Below are 24,083 nucleotides of genomic sequence, written 5' to 3'. Positions count from 1 at the left end.
TTATAGTGGATTTGATCTCAAGTAAGTACAACTTAGGGAAATTAAATCCAATATAAAAGTAGTAGCTTTGAGTGATGGTAAGTGTTAGATTATTGGCTTGGGGCTTAAGTTATTGAAGAAATCAGAAAACTTAAATTAATACACTTAACATGTGACCTTTTACAAAAATGGCAAAAAACTTTTCTAGCTTTAAAAGTTTGACAAGTCCAACTTATCATTTATTTAAAAGGTGTTTGCACAAATCTAGAGGTTTATTCAAGTGGATTTGTGACTCAAAAATTTCAGATTGTTTTCAAGCTTTTGAAGATTCAAATGTTTAAGGTTTGAAATTTGCAAAGTTTTAACACTTAAAACATTTCGTTGAAAATGTCCTCCATACGGTAGTATCAGAAACCACAGTACAACGTACTGTTGCATGGTTTTGCCATAACTTGACTTGAATGAGAATGTTCCACTTACTCTTACATTTTTCGACTAAGGCTAGAATAATATCATTGTCTTGACTTTCTTGATTATCTTGATCATCTTGAGTCATCGTTAAAAGTCCATTTAATTGCTTCAATCACTAATCATTTTCAACTAAGAGCAAACAATCAAATAACAAGGGGACTTGGCATCATCAACTCAATGTGTTCTAACAGGCATCCTTGAAACTTAGGTACCAACCCAACATCTTTCGCGTTGTTACTAAGTTAATTACCCCGTTGCAACGCACGGGCATCCAAACTAGTTACTATTAAATGGAGACCGCAATAATAAAGGATGTATGAGAGAGAGTGGCGCCGAAATTGAGCGCCACCCTATCATTATCCATATAGTTTTGGGTAAAACGTCAATTGTGAATGCGCAAATGTACATGTAAGAATATTATTGGGTAGTTTGAGTTATAACGCTGGTCATGTATTGTAGATGGGTGCATGTAATACTATTTCCTCCTTCCCGGTCAATTGTTGTCCTTTGGTTTTGGCACAAAGACCAAAGAAAGAGGAGGGAGCCAATTACCAAATGACAAGTGGAATAATTTGAGTGTCAATGATCAAATTGATCATCAAGTTCATTCTTAAAATAGAAAGGACAACAATTGACTGAGACACCCAAAAAATGGAAAAGGACAACAAATGACCGGAACGGAGGGAGTATTATTTTAGAGCTCAAATTTTCTAAGAATGTTAACGAAGTCGTCTGTTAGTCCACATCATTTGGTTGATCATAAATCCCCCACTTCATCATCACGTTGACCGCTTCTCTTAACGAGGGTTCACTGAGCATGCATGTGGTGTCATTTTGATTGCAGATATGTTGGCGAATGCTATATTGTAACTGAAAAGGTTTAGGGTTTGTTATTTTAGCCCTGTCTGTTGGTGAAATCGTAAATAAACCCTTGTCGGTAAAAGTGTAGTTGATGTGATGTCAAAACTACGTCGAGAATTGTATTGATCAACTTCTACTTTATAATAATATTACTAACTATTAGTAAATATTGTAAATATATTTAGTTTCCTAGTTTATTATATGGTTGATATGGAAATCCCGTAATTTCCGATATTGTAATTTGTACATTGTCTATATAATGGTAAATACGCAACCCTAATGATTAGGGGATTATAATCTAATATGGTATCAGGTTAGGTTTAGAACTAAAATCCTAAACAACCTCCAAACAACCGCCTAAAAGCCGCCGCGTCTTTTTGCTCAGCCACCCTCGACTTCCTCCCCGAGTCACCATGGCTGGCAACGACGCAATCCCTAATCCCAACCCTGCTCCGGCGAAACTTCATCCTGTCTACTCGGTGTCGAATATTCAGCACAAGGTCCGAGTTCTTGACGGTGTCAAGGTCCTTTATTCCGCGTGGGTCAAGCTTTTCAAACTCCACGCTTGTGGGTATAAGGTGTTACATCACATCGATGGAACCTGAAGCAAATCAAGGTACACCTAGTCCCATTGAGCCCGGTTTTGGACCATCACGCAATTTGAGGTCCAAGACCAAACCCGTCTAAAGCAAATGTCGAACTTTTGGCCTAGGATCCTCATATCAAGGATTGGAGGATTTTTACATGCTATCTTTTGTCTTAATAAGAATTGAACCATGTAGAACAAGGGAGATAAAACCGAGTGATGGGTACATTTGCACGGTTTTATAGACTTATCAAGGGGTCGCTTTCAACCTTTCCTCTTTTGAACAAGCAAGTTCTAACACACCTTTGGAAGGCTACCAAAAGCTTCAACCGGTTTTGTGAGCTTCTAAAAGGTCTATTGTGATCATAAATAAGTCATTAGAACATGCCAAAGGGAGGTTGTAGCCTTATGCTTTATGTCATTGTCTTGTGTAAGTTGTGTAAGGTCTAGAGGACCGTTTTTCTTGTTGTTTTTTCGGCCCTTATGTGAGCCTTAGATCTTAGTTTGTAATCAAGGGTCAAGATTGTATGGCTTGTAGTATAAAAGCCAAGGTTAGACATGAGAAAAATCAGAATTTGATGAATGAACAAACACAAGTTGGAAACATTGATTTCTACTAATCTCCTTTGCTTAGTGCTGGGAAATCCTCTTTTGCTTAGTGCTTAGAGTCGGGTATTTTCTTTGCTGTGTGCTTGAAATTATCCTTTAGGCTTAATCTAGTGGCTTTGTGCTTGGATTAAGTCATATCCCAATCACATCCTTTACTCTATTCGATTGTAGAGTTCTGGAACCGTGGTTTAAACAGTTCTGTCGACTGTTCGATTGCAGTCTTCGGAGTTTCTGTTGCGTTTTTAGTCGTTTTTATCACGATCGAACAGTCCCATTCACTGTCCAAATCGTGTCAGTTTCAACCAAAATTCGAGTCTTGAGAGTTTCACTTCAAATTGGTATCAGAGCTTAGGTTAACACAATTCCATTGTTGTGTTAATCTTGGGTTAGTAATCCTTCTTGTGAGTTCACTAAACCTTAACCACATCCAAAAACACAAAAACAACCATGAGTGAAGAAAGGTTATTTGGAATCGAAGCTCAAGTAACACGACTCTCCAAGAAATGTGACTATATGTTGAATGCCCTCAACGACTTCATTCCAACATCAACAAAGAAGGAAAGGAGCCATAGCCGGATGGGAAGAGAGCAAGCTTATGGAACACAAGGGCCACGCTCGGAACCAAGGGTCCTCGACAAAAGCTCAAAGGTACAAAGTCCTAGCCTTAATGATAGTTTAAATCTGAATGTGGGTCTTAACTTAGTAACATGGAGAGTAATGCATACTCAACCCCAACCCTTAGAGATGGATCAAAGACACCAAATCTTTCGGTCTAGATGTACCATAAAGGGAAAGGTTTGTAATCTAATCATTGATGGGGGGAGTTGTACCAATGTAGCATCTAGTACCCTTGTCGAAAAGCTTTCCCTACCCACACAAGACCACCCATGTCCTTATAAATTGAGGTGGCTCAACAAAGGAGCCGAGGTGAGGGTTGACAAGCAATGCTTGGTATCTTTTTCCATTAGTAAAAACTATGTAGATGAGGCCCTTTGTGATGTTTTACCCATGGATGCTTGTCATCTTTTACTTGGTAGACCTTGGGAATTTGATAGGGATTCGGTACATCATGGGAGGGATAACACATACACTTTCAAATTCGGTTCAAGAAAAATTATCCTTTCACCATTACCCCCACCTATCAAACCAACAACTCCACCATCCATGGTTGAACCGACAAGGGAGGTTTTGTTAATTGATGAGGCCGAAATGTTACGAGAATTGAAAGGTGAAGATGATATCTATGTCCTAGTGGCCAAGGACATGCTTGGGGAAAACGAGATGACCCTCCCTTTAGAAATCCGAGAGCTCCTAAATAACTATGAAGATGTGTTTCCTAGTGAGCTCCCAAGTGGCTTGCCTCCCCTTAGGGGAACTGAACATCAAATCGATTTTATTCCGGGTGCTACCCTCCCCAACAAAGCCGCATACTGAAGTGATCCAAAATCTTCCCAAGAGTTACAACAACAAATTGGGGAACTCATGAGTAAGGGTTTTGTGAGGGAGAGCCTTAGTCCTTGTGCCGTTCCGGCCTTGCTTGTGCCAAAGAAAGATGGGTCTTGGAGAATGTGTACCGATAGTAGAGCCATTAACAACATCACCATTAAGTATAGATTCCCTATACCTAGACTTGACGACATTCTAGATGAACTTAGTGGAGCTCAAGTGTTCTCAAAGATAGATTTGAGGCAAGGATACCATCAAGTAAGGATCAAGGAAGGGGATGAGTGGAAAACGACTTTCAAGACTAAGTATGGGTTATATGAATGGCTTGTGATGCCATTCGGTCTCTCTAATGCGCCTAGTACGTTCATGAGGCTCATGACCGAGGTACTTAGACCTTATTTGGGTCGATTTGTGGTTGTTTATTTTGATGATATCTTGGTCTATAGTCCTTCCAAGGAAGAGCATTTCAAACACTTGCAAGCACTGTTCGAAACCCTTAGAGAGCACAAATTGTACGGTAAAATCGAGAAGTGTTCATTTCTACAAAGTGAAGTTCAATTCTTGGGTTTCATCATCTCCAACCAAGGCATTCTTGTTGATCAAGATAAAGTTAAGGCAATCAAGACGTGGCCAATACCAAAGACCATCACGGATGTGAGAAGCTTCCACGGCTTAGCCTCTTTTTATAGGAGATTTATCAAAGATTTTAGCACCATCATGGCTCCCATAACCGAATGTATGAAGAAGGGCGAGTTCAAATGGGGAGGGAAGGCCGAGGAGTCCTTCAACACCATCAAACGGTTACTTTGTGAGTCGCCTATTCTTTCCTTACCAAATTTCAATAAGCTATTTGAAGTTGAGTGCGATGCTAGTGGAGTTGGGGTAGGAGCCGTCCTCTTGCAAGAATACAAGCCTATTGCCTACTTTAGTGAGAAGTTGAGTGGTGCCAAGCTCAATTATTCAACATATGACAAGGAATTCTATGCCATTGTTCGAGCCCTAACCCATTGGAGCCATTACTTGAAGCCACGGCCCTTTGTCCTCCATTCGGACCACGAGGCTCTCAAATACATCAATGGTCAACATAAGCTCAATCATAGGCACGCCAAGTGGGTAGAATTTCTACAATCCTTTAACTTTTCAAGCAAGTATATTGAGGGGAAGAACAATGTGGTGGCGGATGCTCTATCTAGGAGGTTCATTATGTTGAGTTTTATGGAGCAAAGAGTCCTTGGGTTTGAGTACATGAAGGAGTTATACCAAGAGGATCCGGATTTCAAAGAAGAATGGGAATTGCTTCAAGGGGGCCAAATCAAAATCAAGAGCAAGTACTTGACTCAAAATGGTTTCTTATTTCATGGAAACCGGTTGTGCATACCAAGGGGACCTTATAGGAGTCTCTTAGTAAGGGAAGTCCACTCTAATGGTCTTGCCGGTCACTTCGGCATCCAAAAGACTTATGACATCCTACAAGAACAATTCTATTGGCCCAAGATGCTTGGAGATGTCCAAGATGTGATCAAAAGGTGTGCTCCATGCCAACAATCAAAGGCCTACTTCCAAACGGGTCCTTATACCCCTCTACCCGTCCCAAATTAACCATGGGAAGATATTAGCATGGATTTCATTGTTGCATTACCAAGAACTTCAAGGGGTAATGATTCCATCATGGTGGTTGTGGACCGTTTTAGCAAAATGGCTCACTTTATTGCTTGTAAGAAGACGGAGGATGCAACTAGTGTAGCCGGGCTCTATTTTAAGGAAGTGGCCAAGCTCCATGGCATTCCCAAGTCTATTGTCTCGGATAGGGACTCAAAATTCATGAGCCATTTTTGGAGGACCTTATGGAAATTACTCAAGACTAGGTTGCTCTTTAGCACCTCCCACCACCCCCAAACCGACGGCCAAACTGAAATCACCAACAAAACATTGGGGCGGATACTAAGGTGCACCGTTACTAAGTCTTTGAAGGATTGGGATCTCAAGCTAGCTCAAGCCGAATTCGCATTTAACCGAGCTCCTTCTACCACCACGGGCAAGTCCCCATTCGAAGTAGTCTATGGTGTCAACCCAATGATGCCCACGGACTTGGCGGTCATCAAGAGAAGCCTTATCGATTATGATGCCAAGAAAAGGGTTGAGCAAATGCTCCATATTCATGAGCAAGTCAAGAAGCAAATTGAGAAGAGTAATGAGGTTCACAAAGCTAAGTCCAAAGGTTCTAGGAGGTCCAAGAATTTCGAGCCCGGAGATCTTGTATGGTTACATCTAAGAAAGGAGAGATTTCCCGACAAGAGAAATAATAAGCTCATGCCAAGGGCCGATGGTCCTTTTGAAATACTCGAGAAAATTGGACCTAATGCCTACAAACTCAACCTTCCCGGAGATTATGAAGTTCACGGTACATTCAACGTTGGGGATTTGAGTCCTTATTATGAAGAACTTAGTGATGATCATGTCGAGGATTTGAGGGCAAATCCTTTTCAAGAAGGGGAGATTGAAGCAAATCAAGGTACACCTAGTCCCATTGAGCCCGGTTTTGGACCATCACGCAATTTGAGGTCCAAGACCAAACCCGTCTAAAGCAAATGTCAAACTTTTGGCCTAGGATCCTCATATCAAGGATTGGAGGATTTTTACATGCTATCTTTTGTCTTAATAAGAATTGAACCATGTGGAACAAGGGAGATAAAACCGAGTGATGGGGACATTTGCACGGTTTTATAGACTTATCAAGGGGTCGCTTTCAACCTTTCCTCTTTTGAACAAGCAAGTTCTAACACACCTTTGGAAGGCTACCAAAAGCTTCAACCGGTTTTGTGAGCTTCTAAAAGGTCTATTGTGATCATAAATAAGTCATTAGAACATGCCAAAGGGAGGTTGTAGCCTTATGCTTTATGTCATTGTCTTGTGTAAGTTGTGTAAGGTCTAGAGGACCGTTTTTCTTGTTGTTTTTTTGGCCCTTATGTGAGCCTTAGATCTTAGTTTGTAATCAAGGGTTAAGATTGTATGGCTTGTAGTATAAAAGCCAAGGTTAGACATGAGAAAAATCAGAATTTGATGAATGAACAAACACAAGTTAGAAACATTGATTTCTACTAATCTCCTTTGCTTAGTGCTGGGAAATCCTCTTTTGCTTAGTGCTTAGAGTCGGGTATTTTCTTTGTTGTGTGCTTGAAATTATCCTTTAGGCTTAATCTAGTGGCTTTGTGCTTGGATTAAGTCATATCCCAATCACATCCTTTACTCTATTCGATTGTAGAGTTCTGGAACCATGGTTTAAACAGTTCTGTCGACTGTTCGATTGCAGTCTTCGGAGTTTCTGTTGCTTTTTTAGTCGTTTTTATCACGATCGAACAGTCCCATTCACTGTCCAAATCGTGTCAGTTTCAACCAAAATTCGAGTCTTGAGAGTTTCACTTCAGAACCCCTCCGCCGGCTGAAACCGCTGATACTTACGATGAATGGTGTGAAATCGACGCTCATGTCCTTCAATGAATATATGGTACTCTTAGCGACGATCTTCTCTCCCGGGTCCTTGAGGATGAATCTACTGCCCATGAAACATGGGAACGAGTGAAAGCAATTTTCACGAACAACAAGGGTTCTCGGGCCGCTGCCCTTGAGAACGAATTTTCAAATCTCAAACTTGCTGCTATGCCGTCTCTCGAAGCCTATTGCCAACGCCTAAAAGACTTGGCCGGGCAATTGAAAGATGTCGATGCCCCTGTGTCGGATAAGCGTCTAGTTTTACAGCTAGTCCGTGGTTTGCCTAAAGAATACGACACTACTGCTGCGTACATTAATCAAACATTGCCCGATTTCGCTGCGGCGTGTAGCATGCTTGAGTTAGAACAGCAACGACAGGCTGTTCGCGACGACCCCGCTACTGCTTTGGTCGCTCCGTCGTCCCCTGGCCACGAGGCCCCTGACGAGGTCTCTGCCCCACCACGGTCCCGTCCCTCGGGTCGTAATAACAAGAACAACAACCGCTCCGGTGGTCGCTCTAGTAATCGAGGCCCTAATAGGTCTCAAAACAGTCCCTCTAACTGGACACGAATCCAGTGGTCACCACCGCCATGGTCCTCTCCATGGCCTATGCCTCCTTGTCCTTACCCAACCCAACCCGGCTGGTCTTCCCCTTGGCAACCCTGGCAGACCCCGACACCTTCTCGTGGGGGATCTTCCTCTCGCAAGCAGCCTCAGCAGTCTCCGCCTCAAGCTTTTGTGGCCGAGACCGAAGCACCACAGGCCACAGATATTGCTCAAGCGTTTCAGGCTATCTCCTTCAACCCCTCTGATGGTCAGTGGTATATGGATACGGGCGCGACATCGCACATACCTCAACTTCATATTTATTGACCTAATTTGACTTTGACGATCAATCAACATCGACTTTGACCGCTAATGGCATAATATTCCTACTGGCTAGTGGCTACTACTCAATCCTCCAGTTATATTGTCCTTATTTAACTTTGACGATCTATCAATACCAACTTTGACCGCTAATGCCTAATCGCATGAACGGCGATGATATTCAAACACATGTCAATATACAATATAAATATATAACTTAATTATATTATTACCATATCAGTTACATGATCAAGTAGTTTTAAGACTTTTCATTATTGCTATACATAACCACCCACTAATGCCTAATGGCATGCACGTCCATGTTATTTTTTCCAACTTCCCTAATATAGTTTCTAAGGTATGATTATTGGGATCAGAAAATCAGAAAAAAGTTGAAAAAAAATGGCAGCTAGTGAAGGTGGTAGCAGGGGAGGTCCTAGTTTGGAGTTCACTCCTACATGGGTTGCTGCTTTAGTTTGCGCTGTTATCGTCACCATTTCTTTGGCTGTCGAAAAAACCTTTCATCTTCTTAGCAAGGCATGAAACCCAATAATTCATACTTGCTATCACATTAATTTTCATCTTCTTAGTTTGTGTCGCGGAACTGTCTGCAGGCTGCGCTTCTTATATTATGAAGTACTTTCTCCCATTCACCAGATTCTTTACATTTGCTTTTGGTGCGGATTTTTAGGACCTCACATGCATGTGACTTTGAAGGGTATTTATGTTGTGTTAACCATATATATAGACCCAAAAAAGGAAACGTAAAGAATCTGTTAAATATGCTGAATATGCTGAAAAAGGAAAATGTAAAGAATCTGATGAATGGGAGGGAGTAGTAGTCAGTCAATTCAATTTTTAAGTTTACGTTGCGCTGGTTGCATATAACCGCTCAAGGTAATGTTGTTGTTGTTGTTGTTGTTGATGTTGACCATGACGAGTTTACGAGTGTGTATTGCAGAGGGTGAAGAGTATGAACAGGAAGTTCCTTTACAAGGCATTGCAAAAGTTAAAAGAAGGTGAAAAAAAAAACAGATTTTATTTCTGCCTTTGTTTTCGACTATGGTCATCAATCTGATACGACATTGTATGCTTGTTGCAGAGCTGTTGCTGATGGGATTCATTTCCTTGCTTCTGGCCAGACTGCAAGATGAAATTGTAAAGGTCTGCATACCAGCGAGCTGGGCAACGAAAGGACTACCATGTAACCCAGCAAGCGGGATTACTGATATCCATACAAGCACGACTGCACATTTTAGTACTGGACGCCACCTTTTGGCCGAGGGTGTAGTTCAGTCTTACTGCCAGCAGAAGGTATACTTCATCTTTACATTTTGAGCACACATTTCGGAACCCTAGGCCAGATTTTACTGGTTATCATCATGACTTGAACTCGGGCTATTATTGTTCATGTTTTCTAAACGCGACTCCAGCAGGAAAATTTTAATCTAGCGGTCAATTCTGATAATCTTGATTTTGATTGGTAGTACTGTAAAAATTTTGTAGGGAAAGGTCCCTCTTTTATCATATCACGCACTGCACGATCTACATATACTGATCTTTATACTAGCCGTAGTTCATGTGGTTGTATGTGCTTTGACAGTCCTGTTAGGAGCAATCAAGGTACGTAATCTACAGCATTCATCCGATCATTTTCATGTATTGATCAGTCCTTTGAAAAGTTTGTTTTTATTTTTTCTAGACTTAATAAGTTTCTTATACTGTAACATATAGATTAGTCAATGGAGGAAATGGGAGGAGGAAATTATCAAGAACATTAATTGTTCTGATAATGGTAATGCTTCGACGTCTCTGATACCTGTATTATGCACATTTTGGAAAACTTATGTGATAGCATTGTTTACACATCTACAGAACTCAGAGTCCTCGACATTAAAAATGACAGTTTCATCAAGAATCGGTTTATGGGAACTGAAGCTAGAAAGCGAATTTGGTTGGTACGTCCTGCAGTCCTAAATCCTGATATTCCTCATGTTCCAGGCTAAAGTTCCCATGTATCATTTCTCTTCTTTTATGTCTCAGCAATCATTCGCTAAGCATCTGTATGGTTCAGTGAGCGAATCAGATTACTTTGCAATGCGCACAGGTTTCATCATGGTAACTTGATTCTACAAACTGTAAATTCTCACCTTATTTGGGTCTTTCTTTTTCTGCTACAAATGTTTCACTCAGATTTTGCATTAGACTCATTGCAGAGACAACCCAAACTTCAACTTCTATGATTACATGATCCGCGCTTTTGAAGCTGATTTTGCGAAAGTGATTTCGATCAGGTAATGCATAAAAGACCCTGCAACTTCTGATTTTTTAAAATTTTTTTTTTTACATCTTCGAAAATCTACTTACATAGAAACATTTGTTTCATTTACCGCAGCTGGTACGTTTGGGTGATTGTCGTAATCTCTTTGCTACTCAACTTAGCTGGTAAGCTTTACTGCAATTTTTTTTAACCAAAAAAACCAGTCAGTGAGACACTCGAATGGTTCTATACCTTAATGTTTCCTCCTCGTTTCTTGATCTTTGTGTTAAAAGTAAAGGCAAGCGAATGACCTGCCGTCTCTTAAATTTGACTGTTCTATCATGCAGGGTGGCATATGTATTTTTGGATCGCCTTTCTTCCGTTGACAGTAAGTGCAAGAAACTTTCTTTAAATATCTATGCATTGATTTTGTGCATCCTTAACAAATGCTGCACTTATTAGGAAAAATCGGCCTGTATTTGCAGTTACTGCTCATTTTAGGTACGAAATTGGAGCAAGTGATTACGGTTTTAGCTACTGAAGTTGTCAGCAGACACTCGGAGGACGTGGAAGAGATACAAATTCAACCATCAGATCATTATTTTTGGTTCAACAAACCAAAAATCACCTTACTGCTGATAAATGTCATCCTGTCCTGCAATTCATTCGCAGTAGCGCTTTTTTTTTGGATTTATGTCAGTACGAAAAATTCAGTCTCTTTCAATAAATATAAATGATCAAGAATATAGGTTTAAGGCCTTAAATCATTGACTCTTCTCTTGCAGACTCGATATGGATTTCATCCATGCAGCATGGAGAGGAATATCTTCACCATCCCTAGACTCATTATAGTGTAAGACGGCGAAACTGGTGCTTCCATTTTTCTCAGTAATGTTTACATTAGTTTATTAAGCATTTTCTAATTTTTTGGCAAACTTGTAGAATAATTGTGCAGATTCTGCTTAGTTACAGCACCCTACCACTCTATGCAATTGTAACCCAGGTAAGTTTACTACATTGGCATCGCTTCAAGTGCAGATCCTCTGTCCCATTTCTGACTCGTTGAAAGTCATATAATTTCTTTTCATTTGAATACTCTTTATCTTGATATGGATGAAGATGGGAAGCTCTTGCCACGTGGAGGCGATGGAAAATTCCGACTTTGGTTCCATTGATGGTGATGCCCACACAAGAAGAGGATTTGGTTCAATGGATATGTCAGAGGAGGCTGTTCAACCAGGCAAGAAACCGGAGGCAAAATTGGAAGTTGAAAGTAAGAAATGATTTGTCAGAGATAACAGCTGAGACGATCAAATCTCCGACTACAAATTGGAGGAGAAAACAGCCATGACGAATGTGCAAGTAATAATTTCCTGAAACATTAGATAGTTAGGCAGTTAGCTCACTGGCTTCCTAACATCATACAATTGTAATAAAAATGATAACCATGATTCATGTAAGCTGACCCTAATTATTTTGGGATGACGGCGTTTTTGTTGTTGTTGTTGTTGTTGTAGCAGTCGTTTGAGTGTAAGCATTAGTCGGAAAGATCACGGAATGTTCACACTTTTGCTGAAACATCCTGATGACTATTTGCAATTAATATTAACGGGATTTAAACTGATGTTATGCAATTAATGTTAACGGGATTTAAACTGACGTTATGAAACCACACTTCATGATTCTACCCGCTAAACTAGTTTGCATCGATCTTCTACACGGACTAAACGTTGACCGAAAGAAAAATTGTCTGTCAAACATACCCCTAAGCTAGTTGATCACACGTTTGTTAACATGTAAGATCTGCACTTCCCAAAAATAAACATTCTGTGATTCTGTGAATATTCAAAGTGAGACCTGGACCAAAAGGTGAAAAGGGTATATAGCATACTCCTTCTGCGGTTCCGCCCCAATCATTTGTTTATCTTTGATTAAAATAACCCTCGGGTTAAATATAAACGGTAAACAAATGTCTGAGACGGAAAGAGTAATATTGTTGTTGATTTAGAGACTTGTAAGACAGATTTTGACCCTGTCATCAGCCATGATAATCTCTAATAGAATATGGTCAAGTGGTGTATGTACATCAGTAACAACTTCTCCAGGACATAGCTGTTGGAATTCTGGGATGCACGTTGTAGGTACAGTACTATATAATACGGATACCGTAATACTAAAATGCATTACAGAAAACTATAGTAATCCAAGTTGCAGAACTGAAGAATAATCTAAAAGCATCTTTTGGAACGAGACAGCGTAAGGAAAGATGGCTGAAGGAGGTGGTCCAACCTTCGAAACCACACCATCATGGATCATTGGAGCTGTTGTTTTTGTTATCATTACCATTTCTTGGGTTATCGAAAAGTTAATCGACTTGCTTGGCAATGTAACTCTTTTTCCTTTCTCCGTCTGCCCAAGACCTTTTTTAAAATCGAGAAAAATGCTAAGAATAACCAACCATTAGCGAAAATTGCAGGTATTGAAAAGGAATGATAAGAAACCTCTGTACGAGGCCTTGCAGACGATCAAAGAAGGTGACCGACATCTTAAACATCATTTCGGCTTCAATTTTTATGTTTTATGTTATCAGTTTCTCACAACAGATATCGAAAATTAATCCTGCAGAGCTGATGTTAATGGGTTTTGTATCCCTTCTAATTGCTCTCGCTCAAGATAATACAAAGGGATGGTGCATACCAGAGGAGTTGTCCTTGATGTGGCTTCCTTGTCATACCAGCGACAGTACTGGTGGCCGACATTTAGCTGAAGACAGCGGGACCTCCGTGTGTAAAGAGGTACGCCGGCCTCAGGCCTCAGGTATTAATGATTTGTTTCAAATAATCAAATAATGTTAGTGATAAAAGTCATTCATTTATCCTTGCAGGGAAAGGTTCCGCTGTTATCATTAACCGTGCTCCATGAACTTCACTACCTTATCTTTATTTTAGCATTGGCTCATGCAATTAACTGCACAATTACAGTTCTTCTCGGAGAGGCAAAGGTATTTCTTTAACTCTGAGAAAATTGACATTTTTTGATTTCTAGTTTTAAACCTGTTTATGGTATGGTAATCATAATTTGTAGATAAGTCTATGGCGGAAATGGGAGGAATCCATAAGATATCAGATTGACCTTGATGACGGTAATATTAACGAGCCTCCAATTTATGCTGAAGTATAGAGGTTTGTTTTCTGTATGGCATGACGAGTTACAAAATGGCGTTTATGTCACAGATAAGAGCCTCAAAGTCTTGGAGACACGATCTCTTACATTTATAAGGGAGCGGTTTGATGGTGTTGATGCTAAGAAACGACATTACGTGGTTAGCAAAAAGCCCTTTCAATAAGATCTGGTTTCAGTTAATGCTGTCTGTAAAATATCAGTCAGCAAAATCTCTGTTTTTTTCCTTTCAGTATTCGTTCTTCAATTATCTTGGAGGAGTGGTGACGAAAGCAGATTATGAAGCAATGCGAATGGGCTTCATTTTGGTAAAATAATACATTCTCGACAAAATAACTCATCACTTCAAATCGTGTTTTCAGCAATGTTCGTTCTAATATAGGGCTTTTCAGGCACATTGCAACGGAAATCAAAGGTTCAACTTTCACAACTATGTGGTATATGCATACGAAGCCGATTTTAAGAAAGTCGTATCTATAAGGTATACTGTAAAAGGCAACTATAATGTGACTTTCATAGTAATTACAGCATCAACTCCTTACACCTTTCCTTCTGGCAGATGGTTCCTATGGATATTTGCAGTAGTTTCTTTATCACTCAATGTTGCAGGTATATTGTACTCGTAACCTCGTATATTAGTACTCCGTATATATTTACAGGAGACTAAGCTCTCATTGATTGTTTACTGCTTTGTGCAGGGTGGAATATTTATTTCTGGTTCTCATTTATCCCGCTCTTTGTAAGTACCGCGTATTCAAACTTTTTTGGATGCAAAACTAGTGTAATGAACCGTACATTTGTGATCTGCTTGATATTTTTTATTACAGCTCTCACTTGTCGTTGGGACGAAATTGGAGAAAGTGATAACGGATTTGGCGACTTATGTAGCTCAGAGACATACTGTCATTGTTGGAGAAATACGACTCTATCCTTCGGATGATTACTTTTGGTTCAAAAGACCAAAAATTATGCTCATGGCGATTCATGCCATTCTATTTATGAACTCATTTGGGTTTGCAATTTTCTTCTGGACATTGGTCAGAGCACATTTCCATCTATTTTACGCATCTACTCCTCAAATTACTTCCGAAACTTACTATAACATTGCATTTGATATGTTACAGTTCAAGTTCAAGTTCTACTCTTGCTTAATGGGAGATCCTAAACTAGCCATTGCAAGAGTTTTCATCATGTAAGAACCTGTTTGTTCAGTTCATTTGCAGCTTGAAACCGACTTGTTTTTTTTGCGATATTTCTAACTGTTGGTTTTAATTTACTTTATCAAGGCTGGTTGTTCAGTTCATTTGCAGCTTCAGCTTTCTACCACTCTATGCAATTGTAACTCAGGTAAGTCAGTCGCCTTCTAATTAACCGATTGTTGTTATTAAATATCTTGTTATTCAGTATTAAGTGGACGAGTATATATGAATTTGTATATTCAATCTCTTGTTATTGAAGATGGGAAGCTCATTCAACAAAGAGGGTATGTCTCGATATAGCGCTGCGTCTACTCACAGCACTAGGATTCCAGAAGAAATTATTGCATCAGGGACTGTTCTGCTCTAGATGACCAGCCAATACGAGCGCCAACTGAGATTTTCTCGACTGCTCGACACTGTAAGGCAGGTATCCCATTGAAGAAATTGTTAGTCATTAGTTCATTACTCGTCAATGTAGGACAAATGACTAAATTGACGAAATTAAGGAATGATATTGACGAAATTAGAACTTGAAACATTCATAGGTCGGCCAAACAAATTACGGACTAGGATTTGTTTCACAGTTCTATCAGCTGATTTTTTTTTTTTTTGTAAAGAATGCCGAAAGGTGATTTTAATGCTGACGGGACTTTAACTCGCATTGTGAATATTACACTCATACTATTATTTGCTAACTTAGTTTAGCTGATTAGCTCTGGGTGAATGCGTGATAGAGTGAAATTGACCGCAGGAAAATTACTTCATAAAATGTACTCTTAGTCGATAACACGTTTGTCAGCTTGTAAAATCCCCACTTTCTGAAATACAAGTTCTCTGAATATGCAAATTTAGTCACGGACTACAAGAAGGGTGCTAACGAGCCGAGCTGAGCCCGAGCTTGGCCTTGCTCGGCTTGTGCTCAAGAACCAAAACTCGAGCTCGAGCTTACCCGAGTTCGAAAAAAATATGCTCGTTATCAAGCTTGCGAGTTCGAGAAGCTCGAGCTGAAATTGAGCCTATATATAATTGTCATGTTTTGGATTATTTTTTTTCTTCGAATATTTTAAAAAACAAGGCTCGAAGGTTATATGTAATTTTTTTTGACAAATCAGTGAGAAATCACAAATTCTTGTTTGTGACGGCACATATCCGTCACTCTTGAGTGACGGATACCATTTTACCTCACAAAGTACCCACTTTTTCTCTCTCTGCAACACTATTCATGTGGTCCCCTTTCTCCACTAACCCATTTTGTTACCATTTTAACTTACAAAATATCTGTCACAAATGGTAACCCGTCACAAGGGAGACCAATTGGTGAGAAATTTGATATGTGTGATACAAAGATATAACCATGATAAAATATTCTTATAAAGTATGAGCAATCAATCAATCAATATACATATATCTATCTATCTATATTAATAAAGGAAGCTTTTTTCGAGCGATTATAGACAGTCCAACTTTAGCGAATGACTTTCGAGCAATTTTTTTTTTTAATAGAGGTGATAATATTTGATTGTCTATACACGTTAGATATTCCATATAGGAATTTTGATAGAAGACAACTAAGCCATATATTTAAGATAAAAATATACATATTAAGATAAAAATTGGACTACCTATAATAATATGGAACGAACTCCTACTTTTTGTATTTGATGACTATAAAAAATCTACCGGAAAAGAACTTCTATGCCATCTATATATACTCATTGAGAAAACAAGTTGTATTGGTATTTCTTTTTCCGTTCATAATCAATAATCAAAAAATACACATACTTTTTTTTTTCCTTTTATGGTAATAGTTTCTTTTTAATAGTAGTAAATGCTCCTACTTTGTATCTCATATTCATGTGTTATTTGTTATTAATGATAGTGATATTTAAATTGTTTTTGTTTGCTTTACAAATTAGTGTTGATTACCCTTTTTCCGTTACTTATGCTTAACTAACTAATATGCTAATATCACAAAGTATAATGGCTTTCTGTTTTTTTTTTCGTGATGTTCAGGAGTAATATTCTGATTTCTGAATAATGTTTAATTACTGTATGAAGATTAATAATATTAGTAAAGTAGGGTTTTGTTTTTTGTAGATTTTTTTTTTGTTAGGAGATAATTAGAGTTGAAAATTGTGAAAATAAATTAGGTTTATACATTATTTATAATGGGATTCAGGGGCGTCTTAAAACAAATGGAGGCCCGGTGCGACATGGAAAAATGAGGCCCCAAAATGAATGCACAAGTATATTATACTTCGAGATTTGTATTAAATTTCATTAATAAAAGCTTATAATACGGTGACCAAAACCGGAGGCCCGGTTCCCACGCCCGTGGTTGCCCGTGGCCTTAGACACCCCTGATGGGATTTAAATATGTAGTGAATGTATTAGATGAGTAGGAAAAGGAGTTGACAACAAATTCTTGTGCCCCAAAGTTGATAATCTCTAGACACATCCTTAAGAAATATTTGTTGCGGTTTAGTTTTTCAGGTGAAAGCTTGACGCCTAAGATATTAGCAATCTTATTAGTGTGAAAAACGGGATTTAGCATAAGCAATGCCGCTTTTGTGCATGGATTGCTTATTTGGACAACACGTATTTTTAAAGTTGTATTCCGTCTATCTCATTTTTATTGCCCTACTTTTCTTATTTGAGAAGGATTTAATAGATAAAATTACTACTCTACTCTAATTAAGAACAATAGAGACAATACAATTTTTTTTTTTTTTTTTGAGAAACAGAGACAATACAATTTTGATAGGGTGAATGGTAGTTAGAAATTTAGGGGTATTGGTAGCTTACTAATTTATCATATTAAATTACGAAAGGGGACAATAAATATGGGATAAATTTTGGAGAAAAGAGACAATAAAAATGAAATGAAGGGAGTATAATATATAAATGTTAGTCGATTACAATCTCATATTTCTACAAAATGAATAAAAAAACAGAACGCGAGTTAGCATTAACTACTACAGAAAGCGAGTTAGCATTAACTACTACAAGCGTTTGATGACTCCATAGCAAATTGAGAAATAAACCACGTCTATTAGAGGATGTTGAAAAATATAGATGTCTATTTGTATAAGAAATCCAGGACTCCCTTGCGGCCATCCCATTGAAATTGCTGATTGCATATTTGCATGACAATCACTCATTAACAAGTTGCATCCTTCCTAATTACTCGATCCAACTCTATAACCTTTTGTATATAAGTCATGAATTTCAGAGCCGTTTTCCAACATTTGTGTTTGTTTGTTTGTACTTCCAATTTATTTGATCAATTATTGTTAATTTTGCTTCTTTTCCGTTAGTTTATTACGAGTATTTTTTTTTGTTTACGATCACAATTTTTCTTCGGTCCAAGTTAATCAGTTTCATATTATGTACAAATGCTGGCTCACGTGGTTTGCAGGGTATTGCATCTGCATGTGCCCGGGGGGATTCAACCATTGTTATCAAAATCCCGATTCGATCCTATGATTCTACGATTTTACGATCCAAAAATGCTTGACCGATCCTGGATCCTACGATTCTATCATGTTTGTAGAATCTTACGATCCTATTTATTTGAAATTTTCTAGAGGTAGAATCATAATACGATTCTACGATCTTATGATCCTATGATCCGACTCCATAGTAAACATATTAAAATATATTTTTATATAATGACATCGTAAAATCCAAATTTCATGTAATTTGTAGAGACATGTTCATGAAATGATACTAAACTCATTAATTATCAATATTTTGGGTATAAATAAGTGTTTTGATCCTCAATTATATATTTTTACCAGATAAAAAACTATATTTAGTGAATTTGTAGAATCTTACGATTCTACGATCCGATTCTACCGATTCGATCCTACCCTCCCCATCGATTCAAAGTAGAATCCCGATCTTAGCAACATTGGATTCAACCCCTCGTCACCAAAAAAAAAAAAAAAAAAAAAAAAAGAGGAACCAAGTTTTCGTGTAAGGCCGACTTTTGTTTAGTATATGTTTCCTACAAAAAGAATTAATAAGATGGATCTAAGGCTTTTGTGATGTCAATTCAATTCTACTAATTGAGTTATTTGTATACGTAATCCTATTCAAGGCTTCAAGCCAAGAAAATTAAACGGAATAGGTTAGTAATAAGACTACACATTGCATTTAAAAGCTTAAGTTGTTACTATCCTATTATATAACACGTACCTTGGTACTATTCCTTTATCATTTAACAAATAACTTTATTGAAAAATAATTGTGTCATCCGGAGGACGGTACTCCTTATACTCAAAAGCAATTCACAAAATGGAATATTTTAATAGCTTGAGTGTAAGGAGTACCGTCCTCCCGGAGGACATAAGAATTTTTCTAACTTTATTTTTTAAGATTGCTTTAGTACAAGACATTTTATTCATTAAATAAAATGCATCGCATCGGTGATTGATCAAACAATTCTTAATGGATCAGTTTTATTGATCTTAACTAACTTCGAATATAGCTACTCCGTATATAGTTTTTGGTAATCGTAAATAAGTCATTGTCAGAGTTTAGCTAATAGACATCATTTTAGTACAATTAAAGTATTAAACATACATTACCAAACGGCCCGTGCATCGCACGGGCATTAAATCTAGTATATATATAAAGCAGAAACTTTTCAAGCGATATTAGAGAGTCCAACTTTTTTAGAAATCCTAACAAGATTATATTTCGAAAAAAATTGATAAATAAAATTATCCTAAGAAAAATAGATTTCTTAATATTGAAAACGAATTTTAATAAAGTTATTATGATAAATTAAACTATGATCAATCTTAATATTAGAAGGATTCAAACTATGCATGTATAGATATATATATCAAAGTTTTCAATAACCAAGCCTTTAAATAAGAGAGATGTCACAATGTAATGCAATAAGCAACTACCGTATCCGTTTTACCGAAGATATACAGTGTGGTTCTTGGTTATCAGACGGTTTACCAGTCGTTAGTTTGAGACTAAAAAACATTCAAGAAGCCTTAGAATAAAATAGATATGTCAAATGAATTAATATAATTGAAGTTGATACGAGTGTAGCATTTGAGGATATAATGTGATGAGTCAAGCCAATATACTAATATAGTTAGGCTCAAGCTATAATTATAATACGAAGTATACAAGTATAAATGCATGTGATACTCTTTACGCTTAACATTTTTTTATGTTATCCAATTTTAAGTTTGGGTTACTCTCTCCGTCTTAATGAAATATTTACATATACTTTATACACAAAGACCAAGGTATAAAAAAAAGGGAATTTCTTTTAATATTATACTCCATTATTAAAAAAATAAAATAGAGAGTAAGACATACTCAAAATAAAAACATAAACTATTGACTGAAACACTAGAAAAAAGAAAGTGTAATCTATTGACTGGGTTAGAGGGAGTTTAACATTGTTAGATTTTGGGTTAATGATTGACATGCTACTATTTAATGTTTTTTAATTATTTTCAAATCTATATATATATAAAAGAGAGTTTTTTCGAGCGATCTGAGAGCATCCACATCATCAAAAATTAATTTAGTAAAGCATCATAAATAATAATTTTTGATGTAAAAAATAAAGTGGAGAATATTTTAATTAATATAATATATATATTTCCTATATATTCAAGTGATATTTCCAATTTTTATATCAAACTTTTACATTTCACTTGACAAAAAAAGTATCGTTAAAAAAATTATTAAAATAATATAATTAGCTTCGTGGTAAAAAAATGCTATCATTAGAGTATAGATTTCGTATTATTTGCACATATTAAAAAATTTTAATATGTAAAATTGTGTAATTCTTAGTATGTTTTGTCCCACATTGGAAAATAACGTAGGCGTGACGAATATATTACATATAAATAGTAGAATTGTCCCACATCGAAAGATTAGTATAAGGTGATGTGATCTTATGATTATAAATAGGAGGCATATTTAGAACTTATGTATCACCCAAAAATTTTTGAGTCTCATAAATATTTTTTTAAAGAGCTCTTAGGATTTTCTATCATTATCTGCGATATGATATAAAAAATAAAGTGAAAATCGTTGGGAACTACCCGGGAAAGAGTTAAGAACATGAACAAGAAAATTAAAGAGTTAAGAACATGAACAAGAAAATTAAAAAAATAAAAAACTAAAGGTTTTATTAATGTTAGTCTCTTGACACACTACAAAGCTAAAGATTTTACAATGATTGTCTTCTTAATGCAGTAATATATGTACAATGTAGAGATCTCTATCTAATGATCGAGCTAAGTGGTTTTATCTTCAAAGAAAAATAATATGTATACAATAGTGGTTTTTCTTTTTAAGAAGAGATATGTACTTATCTTTCACATTGAAAAATAATGTAGGCATGATGAACATACTACGTCTAAATAATTAAATTATGTATCTCACATCGAAAGAATAGTATACGGTAGGGTGATTATATAAATATAAATAGGAGGCATCCTTGAAACTTAGGTATTAACCCAAAATTTTTTGATATAAAAGATATGTAATTTTTAGTATGTTATAAGTCCCACATTGAAAAATAATGTGGGTGTGGTGAATATATTATGTATATATTATATATACATTTTCTATATTATATAAAAGTGATGTTTATAATTTTATATAAAAACTTTATATTTCATTTGACAAAAAAGTATCGTATGAAAATTATATAATTAGATTGTGACAAAAAAAATGCTATCATTAGAGTGTAGATTATATTGTATTTTCTCATTATTAAATTGGATTGATGTCAAAGTAGGTACGAAAAAAAATGGTGTATGTAGTATGTTATTTGTCCTACATTGAAAAGTAATGTAAATGTGCTGAATATACTATGTATAAATATTAGAATTGTCCCACATCGGAAGATTACCATGAGTCAGGGTGATCTTATGATTATAAATAGAAGTCATAACCCTAAATCTTTTGATTCTCTTCATTATTTTCAGATAGAGCTCTTAAAAGAGTTTGTATTACTGTCTCTACAATAATGATTTCTAACCTAAGTTAATCTTTGGAAAATCTTTTAGTTATTATAATATATACTCTGTATTTCTTATTTTATATTCAAGTGATTTTTGTAATTTTTATATAAAATTTTTTACATTTCATTTGGCAAAATAATGTCGGTAAAAATTATGAAATATGAATTTAGGAATTAGATGATGAAGTGTTTGTGTAATAGATAACAAAAGAAAAAGGCGTCACACCTCATAGGAGTAATGACGTTATGACGAAAGTTGCCAAATGGTATTCTGGGAAAGAAAAAGGTGAACATAGCCACATAGGGGTACCATTTGCAGAAACTTAAAATTAGGGGTACCATGTGTAATCTATCAAAGTTCAAGGTTACCATGAGAATTTCGCAATATTATAATGATATAGTTAATTAAATTTTCATTTAAAAGAGAGAGATATCCGTACCAATAAAACAATAAATGGGGTATTATTTTTTAATTGTTATTTTATTATTAGCCCATCAAACTTAACATCCATTTAACCGCCTTTACAATAGGGATATCATGGAAAAAAATGGAACCTCAAGGGTACCATAAGACATTGTTAAAAGTAGGGGTAACATGGAAAATCTGACAAAATTAAGGGGTACCACGGAAAATTTCTGTATCCCAATTATGATAACGTTTTTTTGAAGAAAAACAACGTACAAATATTAATGGAGAGTACTTTATCTTATTATTAAATTTAAATATAACTGTTAGATATAATAAGTAGCAATTGTCCGTATTTGGTATTCGAGATTTGGTTGGATGTCGAACTAAGTGCAAAAAAGATGGTGTAATTCCAAGTATGTATTTGTCCCACATTGAAAAACAATGCAGGTTTGATGAATATATACTACGTATAAATAGTAGAATTGTCCCACATCATAAAAATAATCCGAGTTTGGTGAATATATTACTTATAAATAGTAGAATTGTCCCACATCATAAAAATAATCCGAGTTTGGTGAATAAATTACTTATAAATAGTAGAATTGTCCCACATCGAAAGATTGGTATAAGGTGGGGTGATTATATGATTATAAATAAGAGTTAACCCACATCATCAAAAAAATTAATTTAGGGAAGTATCATAAATAATAATTTTTGACTTAAAAATTAAAGTGGAGAATCTTTTAATTATTATAATATATATATTTCCTAAATTATATTCAAGTGATATTTCCAATTTTTATATCAAACTTTTACATTTCATTTGGCAAAAAAAAAGATCGTTAAAAAAATTATTAAAATAATATAATTAGCTTCGTGGTAAAAAATGCTATCATTAGAGTATAGATTTCATATTATTTGCACATATTAAAACTTCTCAGTGTGTAAAATTGTGTAATTTTTAGTATGTTTTGTCCCACATTGGAAAATAACGTAGGTGTGATGAATATACTACATATAAATAGTAGAATTGTCCCACATTGAAAGATTAATATAAGGTGATGTGATCCCTATGATTATAAATATGAGGGATATTTGGAACTTATGTATCCACCCAAATTTTTTTAAGTCTCATAAATATTAATCTTTTATTTTATTTTTTTGAAAGAGATATTTTAATAATATGTAAACAAATCATTAGACATAGAATGTAAACATTAAACCCTTATAACGGTTTTGTTTTTTTGCATTATAAATAAGTTAATTACCCCGTTGCAACGCACGGGCATTCAAACTAGTTATATAAGTTAATGTACATGATTTTCTTGAGATTTTTAATTTTTGCATTTAGGATTAGGGGCGGAGTTTAATAGTAGTATTTTTTCATTTGGCGTAGAAAAATAATTAACAAAATCCAGAGCATATATCAAATAAAAACAGAAAAATTATCTGAAATCTAAAAATGGAGCTTAAAAGGTAATTGAAAATTCGGAACTGATAAGATAACTGATAAATAAAAACTAACAAACTAAAAGAAAGGTAGTTATTTTTTGGTAATACGACATAAAAGGACATAATAAGTATTCATTGAAGATTAAAAAAAAAAAGGTAACATCTATATCTATCTATATCAATCAATACTATATATTAATTCCAGAAACCAAGGGACTTCAATGTAATTAAAGAAATCTATACAAATTAATTATACTATATAG

At 36.0% G+C, this 24,083-nt stretch overlaps 2 protein-coding genes across 2 annotated transcripts; both read left to right on the top strand.

The window, feature by feature from the left end:
• The first annotated feature begins 9,149 nt into the window (after nt 1-9,149).
• On the top strand, nt 9,150-12,172 carry LOC141642321 (MLO-like protein 15). Its single transcript, XM_074451101.1, has 13 exons — nt 9,150-9,327; nt 9,411-9,622; nt 9,815-9,931; nt 10,043-10,103; nt 10,184-10,266; nt 10,352-10,426; nt 10,514-10,602; nt 10,704-10,753; nt 10,916-10,956; nt 11,054-11,263; nt 11,354-11,421; nt 11,511-11,571; nt 11,688-12,172. The coding sequence occupies exons 1-13, from the start codon at nt 9,282-9,284 to the stop codon at nt 11,850-11,852; spliced, it is 1,278 nt and encodes a 425-aa protein (XP_074307202.1). The 5' UTR covers nt 9,150-9,281; the 3' UTR covers nt 11,853-12,172.
• A 662-nt stretch (nt 12,173-12,834) lies between these two features.
• On the top strand, nt 12,835-15,314 carry LOC141634423 (MLO-like protein 15). Its single transcript, XM_074446605.1, has 13 exons — nt 12,835-12,954; nt 13,172-13,363; nt 13,453-13,569; nt 13,653-13,711; nt 13,812-13,890; nt 13,982-14,056; nt 14,141-14,229; nt 14,308-14,357; nt 14,447-14,487; nt 14,576-14,785; nt 14,873-14,940; nt 15,035-15,095; nt 15,207-15,314. Exons 1-13 carry the CDS (start codon nt 12,835-12,837, stop codon nt 15,312-15,314), a joined length of 1,269 nt encoding a protein of 422 aa, XP_074302706.1.
• Nucleotides 15,315-24,083: the final 8,769 nt, after the last annotated feature.

This window comes from Silene latifolia, chromosome 2 (genome assembly GCF_048544455.1).
Source record: "Silene latifolia isolate original U9 population chromosome 2, ASM4854445v1, whole genome shotgun sequence".
Lineage (NCBI taxonomy): Eukaryota > Viridiplantae > Streptophyta > Magnoliopsida > Caryophyllales > Caryophyllaceae > Silene > Silene latifolia.
The sequence above is the reverse complement of the archived record's forward strand: the minus strand, read 5'-3'. Positions and strand labels throughout refer to the sequence as shown.